Consider the following 18134-nt stretch of genomic DNA (forward strand, 5'->3'; position numbering starts at 1 on the left):
AAACTATTCAGTCAACCCAGTCCGAAAATGGACAGATCACAATTGATGTAGAGAATGGTCTCGCAACAGATAGAAAAACCATCAAAGACCTAAATCTAGGGGTGGGTAAACAAGGATCCCTAAGGGATGTAACAAACAAAGTCAACAACCAAAAACCAAAAGTAAGCCTCGTCCAGCAAATGACTGTCAGTCCCAGAGCAAATTTTAGTAAATGCGACTAAAAAACCAAGGCAAATCATTGTGAAGGTTAACAAGAGCTCGCGAGACCTGCTATTATTCAACATAAATATGGAACTTGATGGCCCAAATATCATCAGCGGTACGGAAAAAGAAACCAGGTTAAGTCCAGCTTACCTTACAACCGCGCAAGAACATGCCCGAATCCTTAGCACCAGTGGCTTAAAGATAGGTAATTCGAAAGTACCTGCAAAAGTAAACGAGCCTCGAGAGATTATCAGGAAGGACAACAACAAGAACAACGTAAAAAATCAACTCAATGATATAAATGATTAAGACCATAAAGACCGAAGGAGACAATGGATAAATGAGCAGACGTTAACTTCTTTTGTGCAAAAAGAGGAGACTACATTGAATACAATAAGAAGGATAGTACTCACCCCAAACTATCAATCACAAGGTCCACAAGACTATCTGAACAGAGGGAATATCCTACGACTAATGGCAGAAATCCCAAGTCTACAACATATAACATCTGCCGAATTATTAGCAATAGAATTTGTAAACTCCGGAAATAACACAGCAAAGGAAGGCACCTTAGCAACATGGAGGAATGCAGAAATAGTCAAAGACATACTACACGAAATTACCAAATTTGAAGAGTGGGGAATCTCTCTCAATGAAGAGGTAATACCAGGCTACCCCTCCCCTTTCCTAATGATCTGCGTCTCAAAAGAAAAAAATTCAACAGAAAAATGTATCATATACTCAGTGTTGCAAGGTGCCAAGGGGGCGGAGAGCACAAAACCCAAGCATCAGTGCAGATCAAATAGAGGAATAAGAGAGGAATGAAATTATAATCAGGGTGGTAAAACCGGCCTTGCCTCCATAAAAATCCAATCTTGGAACATCGCTGGAGCAAAAGATATCTTAAATGATAAAGGAAAGACAGAGTCCTGGGACACACATGAAATAATCGTGCTACAAGAAACATGGCTAACAGCTCCTGTAGAAGTCCCAGGTAGAATAGGCCACCACGTCCGTGCAACACAAACTCAACAATATGGACAAGCCAAGGGGGGTTTGGCCGTTTATATTTCTATGGCACTAAAAATCAAGTCCTCTCAATTAACCTCAACCACCCCAGACATGCAAATAATAAAATTGTAAATGGGACAATCCGTTGGTGTAGGCACCATTATACTTATTAACATATATGCACACCCAAAAACTAAAACAAAACAAGAGCTCTTCAAAAAAGTCAGTGATGTTATAGCGGAATTTCGCCTTGAACAGCCAACCTGGGAGATAATTCTTACAGGAGATTTCAATGCTAACTTACTACACCCCCATGAAGAGGAAGAAAATATCATCACAGCAAATGAAATCTGGGCAGTAGAAATGCAGGTGATCCCGGTGGTACAACAAAAGGACAAAGTGGGCCGGCAACTAATATGGGACCTTGAACAGCTAGGCATGCGCGTTAAACGGGAGAATAAAACAGGATAGACCCGCCAATTGCTCGTATATCGGTCCCAGTTCAAGCTCAGTCTTGGACTATACTATAGTCACTCTTCCCCTCCTAGGGTTAACTAAGAAGTTTCAAATCAAATTCTCACTTGATATTGATCATTCGGCTCAGCATATTGAGCTTAAAATAACCCCTCCAAAACACCAGGAGACCCCAATAATAGCAGGGGTAACTTCTACAACAAATCTGAAACGTCTAAGGTGGACGTGTGCCACACTACCACAGATAGCTCAAGATGCAAAAAATCTAATGCTAACGCTTGCACCAGAAAATCATTTGACCGTTGAAACATGGACCACCTTCCTGAATAAGTTACCAAAAGTAGGAGTCAACACCAAAATGACGCATAATGGAAACAATAACAGCCACCGTAGCCAGACATCTCGAGCCTTGAGAAGGCGCTTGAGACAGTCTCTGAGGAGAGCTCAAAGTCATAATTCGCAATTGAAAGTATGGCAGGATGTACGGTCCTTAAAGAAACAATACAAGAAACAAATTTGGAATGAGAAAAAAATCGAGGATACCAATTTCTGGAGGAAAATAGTTTATAATGCAAAAAAACCTGACTCCAGAGCATTCTGGTCGCAGGTAAACTCAATGAATAGAACCACAAACACCATAAGCACGACCTGCGTCTCAGAGATGGCATGGGCCCAGCATCTAATTGACACATTTTCAATAACACCACGGAACAGCTGCCATTAGCTGTAAGCTCAGTATACAAAAGTAAAATCGTAGAGACTCAGCTCTTAATCGCTTCCAACTCGATAAACAACCTGGAACAGAAAAACGAAGATTTAGGCCAAACCCCCGAGTTTACGCTGAAGTAGAAATACTGCGAATCATAAAGAAAATTAGGCAAGATAGTGCACCAGGACCGAACGTCGTCCCCCAGGCAATTTACAAGCAAGATTCACATTATTGGGCCGGTAAACTCACTAACCTGTTTCAGACGATCAACATCGCCAGTCGCATTCCGGAAAGCTGGAGAGGTGCGATCATTAACCCAATATATAAGGGCGGGGATCGTACGGATCCAGCAAATTATCGCCTGATCGCGCCGATAGATGCGGAGGCCAAATATTACGCTTCATTGATTCTAACCGACCTTTAAAATGGTCCGATGATAAAAAAAAAAATTCCCGCAAATCAGTCAGGGTTTCGGCGTGGCACAGGCACAATGGCAAATGTCATAGCAATAAGCCTGATTGCAGAGAAAAGCCTACGAGACCGTCAAGCACTACATCTATGTTTTGTGGACTTCAAGGCGGCCTTTGATCGTGTTAGCCGACACACATTATGGGCCAAATTAAAGCAACAGGGCCTGCCAGACACGATCTTCAACCCAATTGCGGACTTTTATACCAACACCCGGATGCAGGTTAAGATCGATAACGGCCGAAGGCTAACAAGGAAGATTACAACCAGTGAAGGATTAAAACAAGGCTGCGTCTTGGCCCCTCACCTGTTTAATTTATTCATGGCCGATTTGACACCAAGGCTAGATGGGGTAATGCACATCTGCCACGGCTAGGGACTTTACCCCTTACACATCTATCTTACGCAGACGATGTTGTCGTTCTTAGTCAAACAAGAATAGGACTGTAACGTCTAATCTATGAGCTGGCTGAATTCATCCCAAAAGATCTGATGGAAATAAATAGTAAAAAAACAAAGGTCATGATCATAACGCATTGTCGCTCTAAAGAGCCGAAATTTACAATTGATAACATAAACCTGGAAGTGGTGGATAGCTACAAATATCTGGGGATACATCTGGATAGACGGCTCACATTCTCCATGCACTTCGACACTATTGAAAAGAAGGGAACAGTCCTATTGCATGCATTCTGCAGATTATCCAAACAGTTAAAAGGTCCCTTGTTCACCCCCCTTCTCACAGTTATCAAAGCCAAGCTACTTCCAACGATAGCTTATGGCAGTGTGGTACATAATGGAAGAAGTGCACCGCTATTAGATAAAATCCAAACAAGAGTGTACAAATGCGTATTTTGTTTACTGTGCGATGCTTCACCAGAACAGGTATGTCTCTAATTTGGATTGCAGTCCCAAATATTGCATAAAAGAAATGAGTCAATTACATTTTGGTATAACATCTGGCTCAACTGCGATATAGAAATTAACTCTGCCATTTGGGCCACCTTGCAAAGCAACCCCAAATCTAATTATGCGAAGTACCTAAAATCCTCCCTGAAAAGCATTGAGATGACAGATGTTTGGCAAAGGAAGTTACCGGTATCAGCATTTAAGCAGATTGTAAAAAAAGCAGCTAACATGCACTCGTTGATCGAAGATAAAACAACTTTAAGACGCGTGCACACGCATGGATGATTATACAATCCTACAAAAAGCGGGTAGCAGCTGCCTATCTAGGCCTCGCTTTCCCTCCCAGCCTAAAACTAAAGTACTTGAAGTTACGCGTGGGAAAACTGCCAACAAACGCAGACCAACCTGGCTGGAGGACCCTGGGCCCGAAGGATTGTAATCTATGTGACGCAGCAGTGCAAGACTTCATACATCTGATTTGCATCTGTCCAGTGCTGGAGTGTGATCGACGGAGTTTACTCAGGAGAAAGTTTAACGAAAAAGGTATTCGCACATGCCGCTCAGCGATATTAAACGCGTTGGACTCAGTGGACCCACAATTCATCTATCGAATAATTAAATATGTAACCAATTTTGAAAATTTACTGAAAAGCTAACACAAGTCAGAACTTTTGAACTTTGATCTTGCGATTTACATTGGTTGATTTAGAACTTGTTTCCGAAACTATTAATTAAAATCGAGAACATATGTAAAGGACAATAAGGCCAAACTTATAACTAACCAAGTTGCATAAAAAATTCTTGTATCTGTTCTTTTTTATAACAAAGGTATAATAATGTATACTAGTACACAAAGGAAAGTATTTTATTAACTGGAATATTGTAACGGTTTTTATTAACTATACAATAAAAGAATTTATTATCTGCACTGCTCGCTCCCGCAATGTGGATGCCACCACATGCATGAGTGTGCTTGAAAACAGCTGCTGCTTGTTTGAGTTTCAGCATTAGTCATTCACGGTCATTAAACACAGCGCGGGCTGCATTATTTTTTCAATCCCCCCTGACTAACTCTTTCTTTCGCTCACACTCTGTCTCTCTCTCTCTCTCTCTCTCTCTCTCTCTCTCTCTTTCTTCTTGCAGGTCGCAGAGAGACAGCAATTTGTCTTACAATTTTCTTTGTAACGACAAATAACAATAGCCTTAATATAAGGCAGATACTACTGAGCCCTAAAATATCACATTATAAGTTTTCCCTCATGCACAGCTCTCTAAAAAGTGTCCCATCACATTCATTGCATTATGTTTGTATGTTACTTGCCTACTACCAGCTGCGGGGCATAAAGTGCATTGAATAACTCAAGCAGTGTCAGTACATTATCTGGCGCGGCCCACACTTTTTTTCCACTCCCCTCTCACTTACTCTCTCTTTTGCTCGCACTCGCACCACATCCACCAACACGTCCATGACCACGTCCACCACCACCAAGTCCACCACCACCAAGTCCACCACCACCACATCCACGTCCACCACCACGTTCACCACCATGTCCACCACCACGTCCACGTCACCGCCACCACCAAGTCCACCACCTCCACGTCCACCACCACCACCTCGACCACCACGTCCACCACCACCACATCCACCACACCACCACCACATCCACCACCACCATGTCTACCACTTCCACCATGTCCACTATCACCACCACGTCCACCACCACCACGTCCAACACCTCCATCACATCCACCACCACCACGTCCACCACCACCACATCCACCACAACGTCTACCACCTCCATGTCCACCATGTCCACTACCACCACATCCACTGCCACCACTACGTCCACCTTCACGTCCATCACGTCCACTACCATGTCCACCACCACCACATCCACCACCACGTCCACCTCCACCACGTCCACAACCACAACCCACTACCACCACGTCCACCACCTCGTCCTCCAAGTCCACCACCACATTCACCACCATGTCCACCACCACCACGTCCACCACCAGCACCACCACCACGTCCACTACCACCACCACACTGTCCACCACCACCTCGTTCACCACCACCATGTTCACCACCACGTCCACCACCACCACTATGTCCACCACCACCACACCGTCCACCACCACCACAATGTCCACCACAAAGTCCACCACCACGTCCACCACCAATACGTCCTCCACCACCACCACATCCACCACCACGGCCACCACCACCATGTCTACCACTTCCACCATGTCCACTATCACCACCACGTCCACCACCACCACGTCCAACACCTCCATCACATCCACCACATCCACCACCACCACGTCCACCACCACCACATCCACCACAACGTCTACCACCTCCATGTCCACCATGTCCACTACCACCACATCCACTGCCACCACTACGTCCACCTTCACGTCCATCACGTCCACTACCATGTCCACCACCACCACATCCACCACCACGTCCACCTCCACCACGTCCACAACCACAACCCACTACCACCACGTCCACCACCTCGTCCTCCAAGTCCACCACCACATTCACCACCATGTCCACCACCACCACGTCCACCACCAGCACCACCACCACGTCCACTACCACCACCACACTGTCCACCACCACCTCGTTCACCAACACCACGTCCACCACCACCATGTCCACCACCACCACCATGTCCACCACCACCACCACGTCCACCACCACATCCACCACCACTACGTCCACCACCACCATGTCTACCACGTCCACCACCAAGTCCGCCACCACCATGTCCACCACCACGTCCACCACCACCCCACCACCACGTCCACCATCACCACGTCCACCACCACCACATCCACCACCATGTCCACAACAACTACCACATCCACCACCACGTCCACAACCACCACCACGTCCACAACCACCACCACGTCCACAACCACCACCACGTTCACCACCACCACGTTCACCGCCACCACGTCCACAACCACCACCACATCCACCCCCACCACCACGTCCACCACATCCACCACGTCCACCACTACCACGTCCACAACCACCATCACCTCGTCCACAACCACTACCACGTCCACAACCACTACCACGTCCACAACCACTACCACCACCATGTCCACCACCACTTCCACCAACACGTCCTCCACCAACACATCCTCCACCAACAACACGTCCTCCACCAACACGTCCTCCTCCACCTACACGTCCTCCTCCACCTACACGTCCTCCTCCACCTACACGTCCTCCTCCACCAACACGTTCTCCTCCACCAACACGTCCTCCTCCACCAAAACGTCCTCCTCCACCAACACGTCCTCCACCAACACGTCGTCCTCCACCTACACGTCCTCCTCCACCAACACGTCCTCCTCCACCAACACGTCCTCCTCCACCAACACGTCCTCCTCCACCAACACGTCCTCATCCACCAACACGTCCTCTTCCACCAACACATCCTACTCCACCAACACGTCCTCCACCACCACCACATCCACCACCACCATGACCATGTCCACCACGACCACGTCCACCACGACCACGTCCACCACAACCAGGTCCACCATGAGGTCCACCACCAGGTCCACCAACACATACACCACGACACGTCCACCACCACCATGTCCACCACCACCACGTTCACACCAACACGTCCTCCACAGCCAATAATTCCTCCACCACCATGTCCTCCACCACTAACACCACATCCACCACCACACGTCCACCGCGTCCACCACCACCACCACGTCCACCATCAACACCGCATTCACCACCATGTCCAACACCCCATCACGTCCACCATGTCCACCACCACCACCTCCACCACCTCTACCACCACGTCCACCACCACCACGTCCACCACCACCACATCCACCATCAAGTCCACTGCCAACACCCCCACCACGTCCACCATGTCCATCACCACCACGTCCACCACAACCACATCCACCACACCACCTCCACGTCCACCACCACCATGTTCACTACCACCACGTCTGCCTCCACGTCCACCATCACGTCCACCACCATGTCCACCATCACGTCCACCACCACCACGTCCACCATCATGTCCACCACTACCACGCCCACCACATCCACCACCACCACGTCCAGCACCACGTCCACCTCCACAACCCACTACCACCATGTCCACCTCGTACACCACCACATTCACCACCACGTTCACCACCATGTCCACCACCACCACGTCCACCACGTCCACCACCACACTGTCCACTACTACACTGTCCACCACCGCAACGTTCACCACCACCACGTTCACCACGTCCACCACCACATCCACCACCACCACACCGTCCACCACCATGTCCACCACAACGTCCACCACCTCGTCCACCACGCCCACCACGCCCACCACCACGCCCACCACCACGCCCACCACCAATACGTCCTCCACCAACACATCCTCCACCACCAACACGTCCTCCACCACCACCACGTCCACCACCACCATGTCCACCACCACCACCACTTCCACCACCACCACATCCACCACCACCACATCCACCACCACGTCCACCACCACGTCCACCACCAAGTCCGCCACCACCCCCATGTCCACCACCCCCATGTCCACCACCACCACCATGTCCACAACCACCACCATGTCCACAACCACCACCATGTCCACAACCACCACCATGTCCACAACCACCACCATGTCCACAACCACCACCATGTCCACAACCACCACCACGTCCACAACCACCACCACATCCACAACCACTACCATATCCACAACCACCACCACATCCACCACCACATCCACTACCACCACGTCCACCGCCACCACGTCCAAAATCACCCACCACCACGTCCACCACCACCACCACGTCCACCACCACCACGTCCACCACCTCCACGTCCACCACCACCACGTCCACCGCCACCACGTCCACAATCACCCACCACCACTTCCACCACCACCACCACGTCCATCACCACCACATCCACCAAATCCACCACAACCACATCCACCACCACGTGCACCACCACCACTGTGAAAGGGAAAGTGTCACTGGAGGGCAGGGGTAATAGGAGTGTCAACCCTGGCTGTACATGGGACATTTAAGGATGCATTGACTGCGAGAAGACGGGAATAGGGGCTAGAAGTATTACGCTAGACCAAGACACATTTTGAAGAGGCTCAATGTCACAGGGGCTCCTGTAAAAGCACTCGCAGCATCTACCTCACAGTGGCATACCTGCACGAGCCACTCACTCAAAACAAGCATTGGCATGGTCAATAGGTTTCGCCTTTGGGACCTTATAAGTGTTTAGCCATGCAGCACTTGATGTTGTTGCACAAAGGACATTGTGCTGGATAACTAAACACTTATAAGGTCCCAAAGGCAAGACTTATTGGCTATGCCAATGCTTGTTGTCAGTTGGTGGTGGTCTTTGATGCCCTTCTGCTAGGCATATGTTTCTCCTCCTCTTGCTGGGGGACCTAGTCTGTGTGGCAAAGAAATTATTTTGTTAGCAGTGGTTGGAGGTTGATGACCCTGCCAGCTGCAGGCTATTGTCTTCACTAGCACCTGTTGCGGGGTCACTTCTGGTGGTTTGTGCTCCTTCTCATCCTTATGTAAGTTATAGGCTTTTTAGTTCTGTCATTTAGGGTTTGGAGACTCTTAAAGCAAAACCTTTCTCATTAACCATGGAAGTGTCTGAAAGTGGACCACTTATGACTGCAGCAGCTCACAAACCCTCTCCTGCCTAGAACTGCCCTCTGATTATTTTTATTTTTTGCATTAGTCAGTTAGACAGTATTGGCATCGCTGCAAAACATTCCTGAACACAGTGCAGGTTAATGTCCTCATAGTAGTGCAATGTTGTTCCTCCTCCTATTGCTAGTGGTTGGCAGGCTGTACTCTTATCCACAAACAAAGAGGACTGTAGAGGGGAACATTGGAGGAAACTGGGGTGCCGTCCACTCGCAGTCATTCAAAAAAGACAGAAAACTCCAATCTTCTAACACCCTAAAAAAGTCTGGGTAAGAACCCTTTGAAGACTTCTACAAAAAGGGCCTCAACCCCTAAGTTTCTGGTTATTCATCTTTGGGTGAGTCTTGTATGAAAACAAGGTGTGGTGGCCAATAATGACCACCATTGTGTAAGAAATAGGAAATGCGTCACAGGAGCAACCACCAGAACCTGGTTGAATTGTGTTACCAAACAGCTTAACCTGGTGTCATTCAAATGTTAACTTCTGCACGAACCCCTGCAATGAGGTTTGTGAGGTCCCCATGAGTAAGAGAGTCCACACCGCACACTCTAAATCAAAGTGACCCAAATCTAAAAGGAGGCTAGAAATCTGCCCAAAAGACTGCCAGTATTATTTAATATGTTGGCCTTCAGCGCATGGTTGAAAACAGGGCACTGGCCAAAAAGTAACAAATGGCCAACATGTTTCATTGCCAGGAGGACCATACTGTCCCCCAACAGTACACCATGCTACATCATCACCAGGTAAAGGTCGACCAGTTAGTTAGTTCAAGCTGTATCTATGTCACTAAATTGAGCCTCCTGCAGTGCCAGAGGTTCAGAATCTTCTTACAGGTGCACCAAGGCTGTACTCCTGGTCATGTTTGGTCTTTTGTCTTTGAGGTCATAAAATTCTGATGAACCGTCTCGCGGACCTAGGAGTGTCCGGAGAAGCCCTGGTCTGGTTCGAGTCTTTTTTATCGGACAGAACCTTCCAGGTCTTTGACGGCACATCCGTGTCATCGAGCAGGCCTTTGGGGTGCGGAGTCCCGCAGGGTTCATCCTTGAGCCCTACGCTCTTCAACGCATACATGAGGCCGCTGGCTGGGATTGTTCGTCCGCATGGTATTAACATCATTTCCTATGCGGACGACACCCAGCTGGTGGTCTCCCTTGCACAGAAGAGTGGCCTCCAATCACCGCCCAATCTAGCGGCGTGCCTGGAGGATGTAAGGAGTTGGATGATGAGCTCATGTCTGAAGCTCAACGACGACAAGACCGAGCTCATGCTCCTGGGCCTGGCGGCCCCCTCTACTTTGCAGCTGTTATGGCCCGCGAGCATGGGTGCGGCTCCCGCCCCCAGAGATAACATCAAAAGTCTGGGGGTATGGCTAGATACGTCGCTGAGCCTCAATACACAGGCCACCAAGGTGTTGGCCACCTGCTTTGGCCTCCTTAGGGTGATCAAAAAATTCTTCCCCTCCCATTTGAGGCCAGACAAATAATCATACAGGGCCTTGTCCAATCCCGCCTGGATTTTAATAACGCTCTCTATCTCGGAGCACCAGACTACACCCTGCAAAAACTCCAGCGCACTCAAAATTGTGCTGCCCGTGTGCTATTGGGAGTCCCACGAAGGACTTCAATAAAAACTGGCCTAAGAACTCTACAATGGTTGCCTGTTAGGGACAGAGTGAAGTTCCAAGCTCTGTGCATTGCTCATCAGACCCTCTGGAAAATGGGTCCAGAAATTAACCGCTCCCTGATCTCTCCTTACCTGCCCAACAAGGTGCTTCCATCCTCAACTGCATAACTAGCCAAGATTCCTAGAATCTTTAGAGCCAGAGCAGGAGGACGTTCGTTCTCCTACAATGTGTCTAAATTGTGGAACACCCTCCCTTTGCAGATGCGGGATAACTCCAACCTAACTAGTTTCCGGAAACAGCTTAAAACCTTCTTGTTTCAGTAACCAGTAACTTCTTGTTCCTCTGAGGGCATCCTCTGTTTAGCTTCAGCGCCTGGACGCCTCAGGGCAACTGTAGCGCTTTACAAATCTTATTTTCATTTCATTTCATTTCATTTCAAATGTTCTGTGGCTCAATACTGCTGGTTTCTGAAATATAGGTTGAGCTAGAGTTCTTCTGGGAGGGATTGTACATTTGCTTATTTTATTTATAGAGTTTTTTATAGCGCAAACTTGACCTGCGGGTATTAGAATACTTGACCGAGTATGCACAGCAACATTTACACAAGGAAAATAATAAAAACAGTAGGCATCCATGATGATAATATATAGACTATGGTGGAATAGTTGACCGATATAGTCGGAGGTAGCAATGGGAGGTTATTTCGAAAGTTGGGAGTGCACAGCTATTTTCAGAGGTATGGTTGTTCAGCCGTTTTTGATGGTTGATGAGGGAAGTGTTATTTTAGAAGGATGGGTTCAAGTTTTATAGAGAAGAAGCAATTTAAGTTTATTTCTGAAGGGTAGGAATGATTGATTGTCATGTAGATCGTGTGGCAGGGCATTCCAAGTTCTAGGCACATTATCAGAGAAGGAACAGGTGAGTGATTTTTATTTCTTAAATTTGGGCAGAAATATGAGTAAGGTGTTTGAGCTTCGTTGGGGCCTCTACTAGCAAGCTTTTTATAGTTTGTTAGCACAGGAGGTTTGTTTTGCAGTGTAGGTGTAGGAAAGTGGGTTTCTGTTGCAGTAACCCCCCCACTTTTTGCCAGACTACTGATGCACTCTTCCTTGGTGTGCGCTGGGTACCTGCCAATCAGGTTCCCATGGCCTGTGTTCTTCCCCACAAAAACTAACCCAATTGGCATCTTTGGCCACAGGTCAGCCCCCGGTAAGTGGTACAACAGGTACCCAGGGCACTGTGACCAGGGAAGACCTCGTAGGGCTGCATCACTTATTGTGCCACCCTTAGAGGCCCTGTACCCTGACACTCACTCACTGCCTTGGCAGGCTGCGTGTCTTGGTGCAAAACAAAGTGAAGAGTCAACATGGCACACATCCCTGTGTGCCATGCCCACAAAACACTGCACTGGCATACATCGGTCACCCCTCTACCCCTACAGTACCCAGGTCCATTCCTGGGCACTGTAAGTGCAGTACTGCAATTAAGAGTATATGGTGCTGGGAGTTTGTCATTATGAACTCCACAGCACCATAATGGCTGCACTGAAGACTGGGAAGTTTGGTATCAAACTCCTCAGCACATTAAACCCACACTGATGCCAGTGTGGGATTTAATGTAAAATGTACGACAGAGGGCATCTTAGAGATGCCCACTGAAACTCGACTAACTCCTAGTGACCTGACTGAGTGGCTACCTAGGCTGCCACCACCAGACATGTTTCTGGACCCCTGGGTCGAGACCTTGCTGCTCTCGGGGGCTGAAACAATGCCCTGGTGCCAAAGGGTTCACGAAGGGACCACTTGCTGTACTCAGCAGCTGGTCCCCACTGGTTCTACCCCCCCACTTTGGGCGGGGGACCCGGCGGGAAAAACAAAGTTGCTATCATGTCTCTCAGAAGAGTTAGTAAACTCCAGGCATTAACCATACAAGAGTGGTACAAAAGAGGGTGGTGATGGACGGAGCATCTGAATCAATCAAACACTCACACCCAGTCAAAATATCTGGGTTTAATCCATCACCGTTCTTTAGCCTACTCTGCCACCCCAGTTCAGACATGGCTATATGCAAATCAGTCTGACCCTGTGCCTCATGGGAACAGTCCAGCCCGAACTGCCAAGCCATGTCTTCCCTGGACCGGAAACAAGCTTCCGAGGACCGGTTTCTGGCATTCCAGCCGTCTTCAGCCCGGCTTTCTTGAATCCAGTGGCAAAGTGAGCAAGGGACTCACGTCTGAGCATACCCTGCCACACTTATGGCGGCCAAAAGCGGTACAAAAGGGGGTGGTGATGGACGGAGCATCTGAATCCATCAAACACTCACACCCAGTCCAAAGATCTGCGTTTAAGCCATCACCGTTCTTTAGCCCACTCTGTACATGGGTACCATCTGAACAGAATACTTGCCTGGGTGCAAGATTTTGGCTACCCACTAAAAGCCCTCGTAGTAACTCCAGGATTAGGAGCTGCACCGTAGATTTTACTTGGTACCATCTGCCATGGCACGGTAGGAATTGAAGCAAAAGGTAGGCTGCTCCAGTGGCGCACCCTGTTGTCAGTCTTTTAAATCCCCTCCTCTGTTGACCGAGTTGCAAATTTGGCCCTCCCACCACTGTTGTTTCCTTTGTCCCGCACCCACCCGCCATAAGAAAAAAATACTTCTATGACGCAGCCAGCCCTAGCTGCGTCATAGCACTATATTTTCAAATTTAACTCTTAGCCTTGCCTCACAGTTACATGGCTATGCAACGACTAAAACACGTTGAAAAAGCCATTCGCTTTCACCTAGGCGAAGCCTGGTGGCTTTGCCAATGCTTGTTCTGAATGGCATGGCATGGACTTTTTTTTATCTGTAAAATTATTTTTGGGCTTTCCACACTTCTGACAGGAAATGGCTTTGTTCGCCTTGGGCCAGTTCGGCTTGATGTATTTTTGTACATGAAAACACCATTGCATTGAACATGAAGTAATATCTTGTTTCTCCTTGGATCGGCTAAATGTCAATGTTTTAAAGACGATCCTCATCACAGTGATTGGTGAGACTTACAATAAAAAAAACGCAAATATCTACACGTTTTGGGGCAGAGAATTTTCTGAATTGTCTGTTCAGCTGGTTAGTCTTCCTAATGAGTAACACGGTACGCTCATAAGCTTCTTAATTCATTACCCTGTCCTAATAAGCTTTTTTTTTTTTAAACAGGCATTATTGATAGATTGTACACATTCCGCAGATCTCTGCACACCAGAGATATCTGTAGGCCAAATATGCGACATCAATGAAAGTTCAATCCACTTTTCTTTCCGTTGATAAGCAAACATAAACAAAGCAATACTAGGCGCCCCCCCCAAACTCCCCCCTCCCGGATCCCGCCCACCCCAGTTGCACAATGTCCATTGCATGTCTCTATAAATTATACATTGAACTGACTGCATGCATGTACCCTCTACCATGGCTCTTTCATGCCGGAAGGTCTTCGCGTTCCACCGGGGGCTCAAGCCACAGGCCCCTAAATTCAGCCCAGCGTTTCCAGATGTTGTAATGCTTTCGTGGGCATCCTCGGGCAACAAAAATCGGCTGCACCATTCCCGTACAAAAGTCTAACCCCCTCTTCCACGCCACCACAGAAGGGCCCCGCGGATCTTTCCATGCTCTGGCCACGTCTCTTTTGGCCAATGTGAGACCCAGCAGCAATAGATGCCTTTTGTAGACATTGCCCCCACCCCATCCATCACATGTAATAAGCCCAACTGTGGTATACGGGGTAGCTCCTACCCCAGGACCTCAGACATACAATCTAGCACCCCCATCCAGAACCGATCCAGAGAGCCACAGCTCCACACCGTGTGTAGAAATGTTCCCACTTCCTGGCCACATCAAAGACAGTCCAGGGATGAATCGGTCCCGCCCGCCACAATCTCTCTCTAGTAAAGTAAACTCTATGTAGGTCCTTAAATTGGATGAGCCGTAGGCGCATCGCTATGGCAGCACCCCTGGGGTCTGCCAACGCCTCCCTCCAATCCTCCTCTTCCAGTTCTCCTACGTCCCTTTCCCAAGACTCCTGTAGCTTCTGCAGCGAAGGGGAACAGTGTGTGACTAATGACTGGTAAATGCGTGATATCTTTTTCGTCTCCAGGTCTCCCATAAACACCTTCGCTTTCAGTGGGCTAAACTCGGGGAGGGATTTCAGGCCCTCTAGGCTCAGGGCAAGGGCATGACGGAACTGCAGGATCTTGGAAAGACTTAAGTGTCACTCCTGACAGCACATCACCTAGTGTCGACATTCCAATGCTGTCCCATCCCCGGAAGCCCTGCAACGTCGCCAGCCCAGGTAGGCGCCCATTGTGCCACAGGGGGGTTTTACCAGTCAAAGTGTTCCACCATCCCATGCGATGCAGAGCCTGTCTCCAGATCTGAAACACCACCTGCGTGGCTGGTGGTAGCGTCTTCCGCATCTGTGCCGTATATAGAATAGTGTGTAACGTGTGGGACCCCATAAGACAGCGCTCCAGGGCGTATGCCGGGTCCCTCCTGTTTCCATACCACCACTCATTCAAAACTAAAAGGTGGGAGGCTTGGTAGTAAGAAAGAATATCGGATGTCGCCAATCCACCACAATAAGTAGACAAAAAACAGGTGTGCAGTGCCACCCGTACAGTGCCCCCCGCCCAGAGGAACTGCCCCATTACGGAGTCTACCTGTCTGAACCAGTGAGGCGGAATGGGATAAGGGTGGTTCTGTAATTGGTATAGCAGCCTGGGGAGGGCCACCTTTTTAAAAATGGCCGACCTACCATATATCATCATGGGCATGCGGGACCACGTCTTGATATCTGCCCGAACCCGCTCCCACACCAGCGCTAAGTTCCGCTCCCAGGAGACCGTCGGAACCTCAGACAAAAACACCCCCAAGTACTTAATACCCCTCACCACTACCTGAAGTGTAGACGCCCAGTCCCCCACTCCTGATTTCTTCCCCAGCACCCATAGAGTTGACTTGCGAGGGTTCATATATAGCCCCGAGGCCTCTCCGAAGATTTGCATGATTCGCAGGAGGCGCGGCCCGACCGATTAAGGTCCGTAATGAAAAACAGGACATCATCTGCGTAGAGCGCGATCCTATCAGACAGTCCCCGCCCCTATTCGAAACCCTCGCAGCTGCGCATCAACACGGACCCATGCCACCAGCGGCTCCATAGCTAGGGCAAACAGGTTCAGCTAAAGGGGGCAGCCCTGCCAGGTACCGCGCCTGATGGAAAAACTGGAGGGTATGGCCCCCGCAACCTGAACCGAGGCCGTCAAATCCGTATATAAAAGTCGCAGATATGACAGGAAGCGAGGCCCTAAGTTAAGCCGAGGCAGGAGTGCAAACAGATAGACCCAACTCAGCAAGTTGAATGCCCTGTCCATGTTTGCAAAGGAAGTGCCGCCTGTTCCCCCGTACTCCGAAACGCCGCCACCGCCACATGCGCTCGCCGAATATTGTGTCTAGTCGCCCTATGGGTCATAAAGCCAGCCTGATCTGGATGGACAAGCTCTGCGATATGGGGCAAAAGCCGGTTAGCCAATGCTTTGACCAAGATCTTGGCCTCCACATTCAACAGAGAGATTGGGCGGTATGATGCGTGGTGCTCCGGGGGCTGGCCCGGTTTATGGAATACCACCACTTCGGCATGTCTCCAATCCGGAGGGAGGCTGCCTCGTTCCCTGGCCTCTTCCCAGGCCACCCTGTAATACGCAACCAACTGTATGTGATATTTCCTATAAAATTCACCTAATAAGCTTCTTAATGCCTTACCCTGTCCTAGTAAGCTTCCTAATGCGTTACCCTGCCCTAGAAAGCTTCTTAATGAGTTACCGAGTCCTAATCACCGGAAAGGAGGATGTTAGCTCAGAGGTAAAAGTGGAGCTCAAATGTTGAGCATGGTATCAGATTTGGAAGTGGTGATGTCACTTCATAATTTAAAAGTAAGGGACATGTGTGGTCTTATTGGAACCCTTAGTGCTTTAGGAGTCATGGCACATTGTATAAAGAACAGTATGTTTAACCGACAGGTCCTGTTGAGGTCAGAGGTGAGCATCAGAGCTTCCCCTGCTGGTGTGGTGCTGCACACAAAGCCTTCCCATATTCAGTGCAAATCCCAGGACAATACCCACACCTCTGCGTAATTTAGTACCGGAGTTAACCCACCATAGTGGCACTGGGTCGCATGCACTCAATCCCCACATCTGGCTCAAGAACTTGTTGGATTTGCTGCATCTAAAGCCTACACTCCTTGTACAATGTGGGCCCCAAAGTAGTGTGTCTCATTGTCTCTGAGCGGTGTCCTTTGGTTCTTTTCAGATGGAGCAGAGCACCAAGCCCTTGGTGCACTTGGATGCATTCCTGTACGAAGACAGCTTGGTCGACCAGATGTGTGAGGAAGGGACAATGAACAGACACTACTGCTTATCCTGTGGTTCTTGGAAGACCGCACCCTTGGGTAGGTACAACTAACAGATCATGGTTTTCAACCATAACAGAACAGCCGACATGTGTTGGAACAAAAGACATCGCTTCTTCAGGGCTGTATGTGACAAGCATCAAACAAAGCAAATAAAAGCACTTTTTAACCATTTCCGCGCTGCATGAATTTTCGCGCTGTGCGGGAGTTTTATTGAGTGAGCGGAGTTCGGACGCCCCCAACCTGTCCTCCGCACATTCCCACAGTGACGTCGGACGGCTGGGTGCCGTCCGAAGCACACAAGGGGTTAAGATATGATAAAAAAAGAAAATATGTTTTTTTTTAAATATTTGAAAAAGGTTTCTTAGCCATCTTGTGATAAGTAAATAAATCTATTTGATAGTATTATTCAATGTTCAGTAAAATTATATTTTTAAATTTAGAATGTAACTATGCTGAATAGTGACAATTTTGAAAAGATTTCATGCTAAGTACATTTTAGTGCATAATCAGTTCTGTGAGCAATTGTTTGTTCTGATCCAGTCATTCG

General features: G+C 48.7%; 1 protein-coding gene across 8 annotated transcripts in view; it reads left to right on the top strand.

Annotated features, from left to right (window-relative positions):
- Positions 1–18134, top strand: part of LOC147689547 (uncharacterized) — a 109883-nt gene that overhangs the window by 39841 nt on the left and 51908 nt on the right. For all 8 annotated transcript variants that reach the window (XR_015299865.1, XR_015299864.1, XR_015299866.1 and 5 more), the window contains one exon: positions 17485–17623. Coding sequence is in view for 4 of the 8 variants with exons in the window: in XM_086936941.1 (XP_086793067.1) it covers positions 17485–17623 (139 nt within the window). In the remaining 4 variants the exon portion in view is untranslated. The remainder of the gene's footprint in view (positions 1–17484; positions 17624–18134) is intronic.

The sequence above is a fragment of the Lissotriton vulgaris genome, chromosome 9 (genome assembly GCF_964263255.1).
Source record: "Lissotriton vulgaris chromosome 9, aLisVul1.2, whole genome shotgun sequence".
NCBI classification, from domain to species: domain Eukaryota; kingdom Metazoa; phylum Chordata; class Amphibia; order Caudata; family Salamandridae; genus Lissotriton; species Lissotriton vulgaris.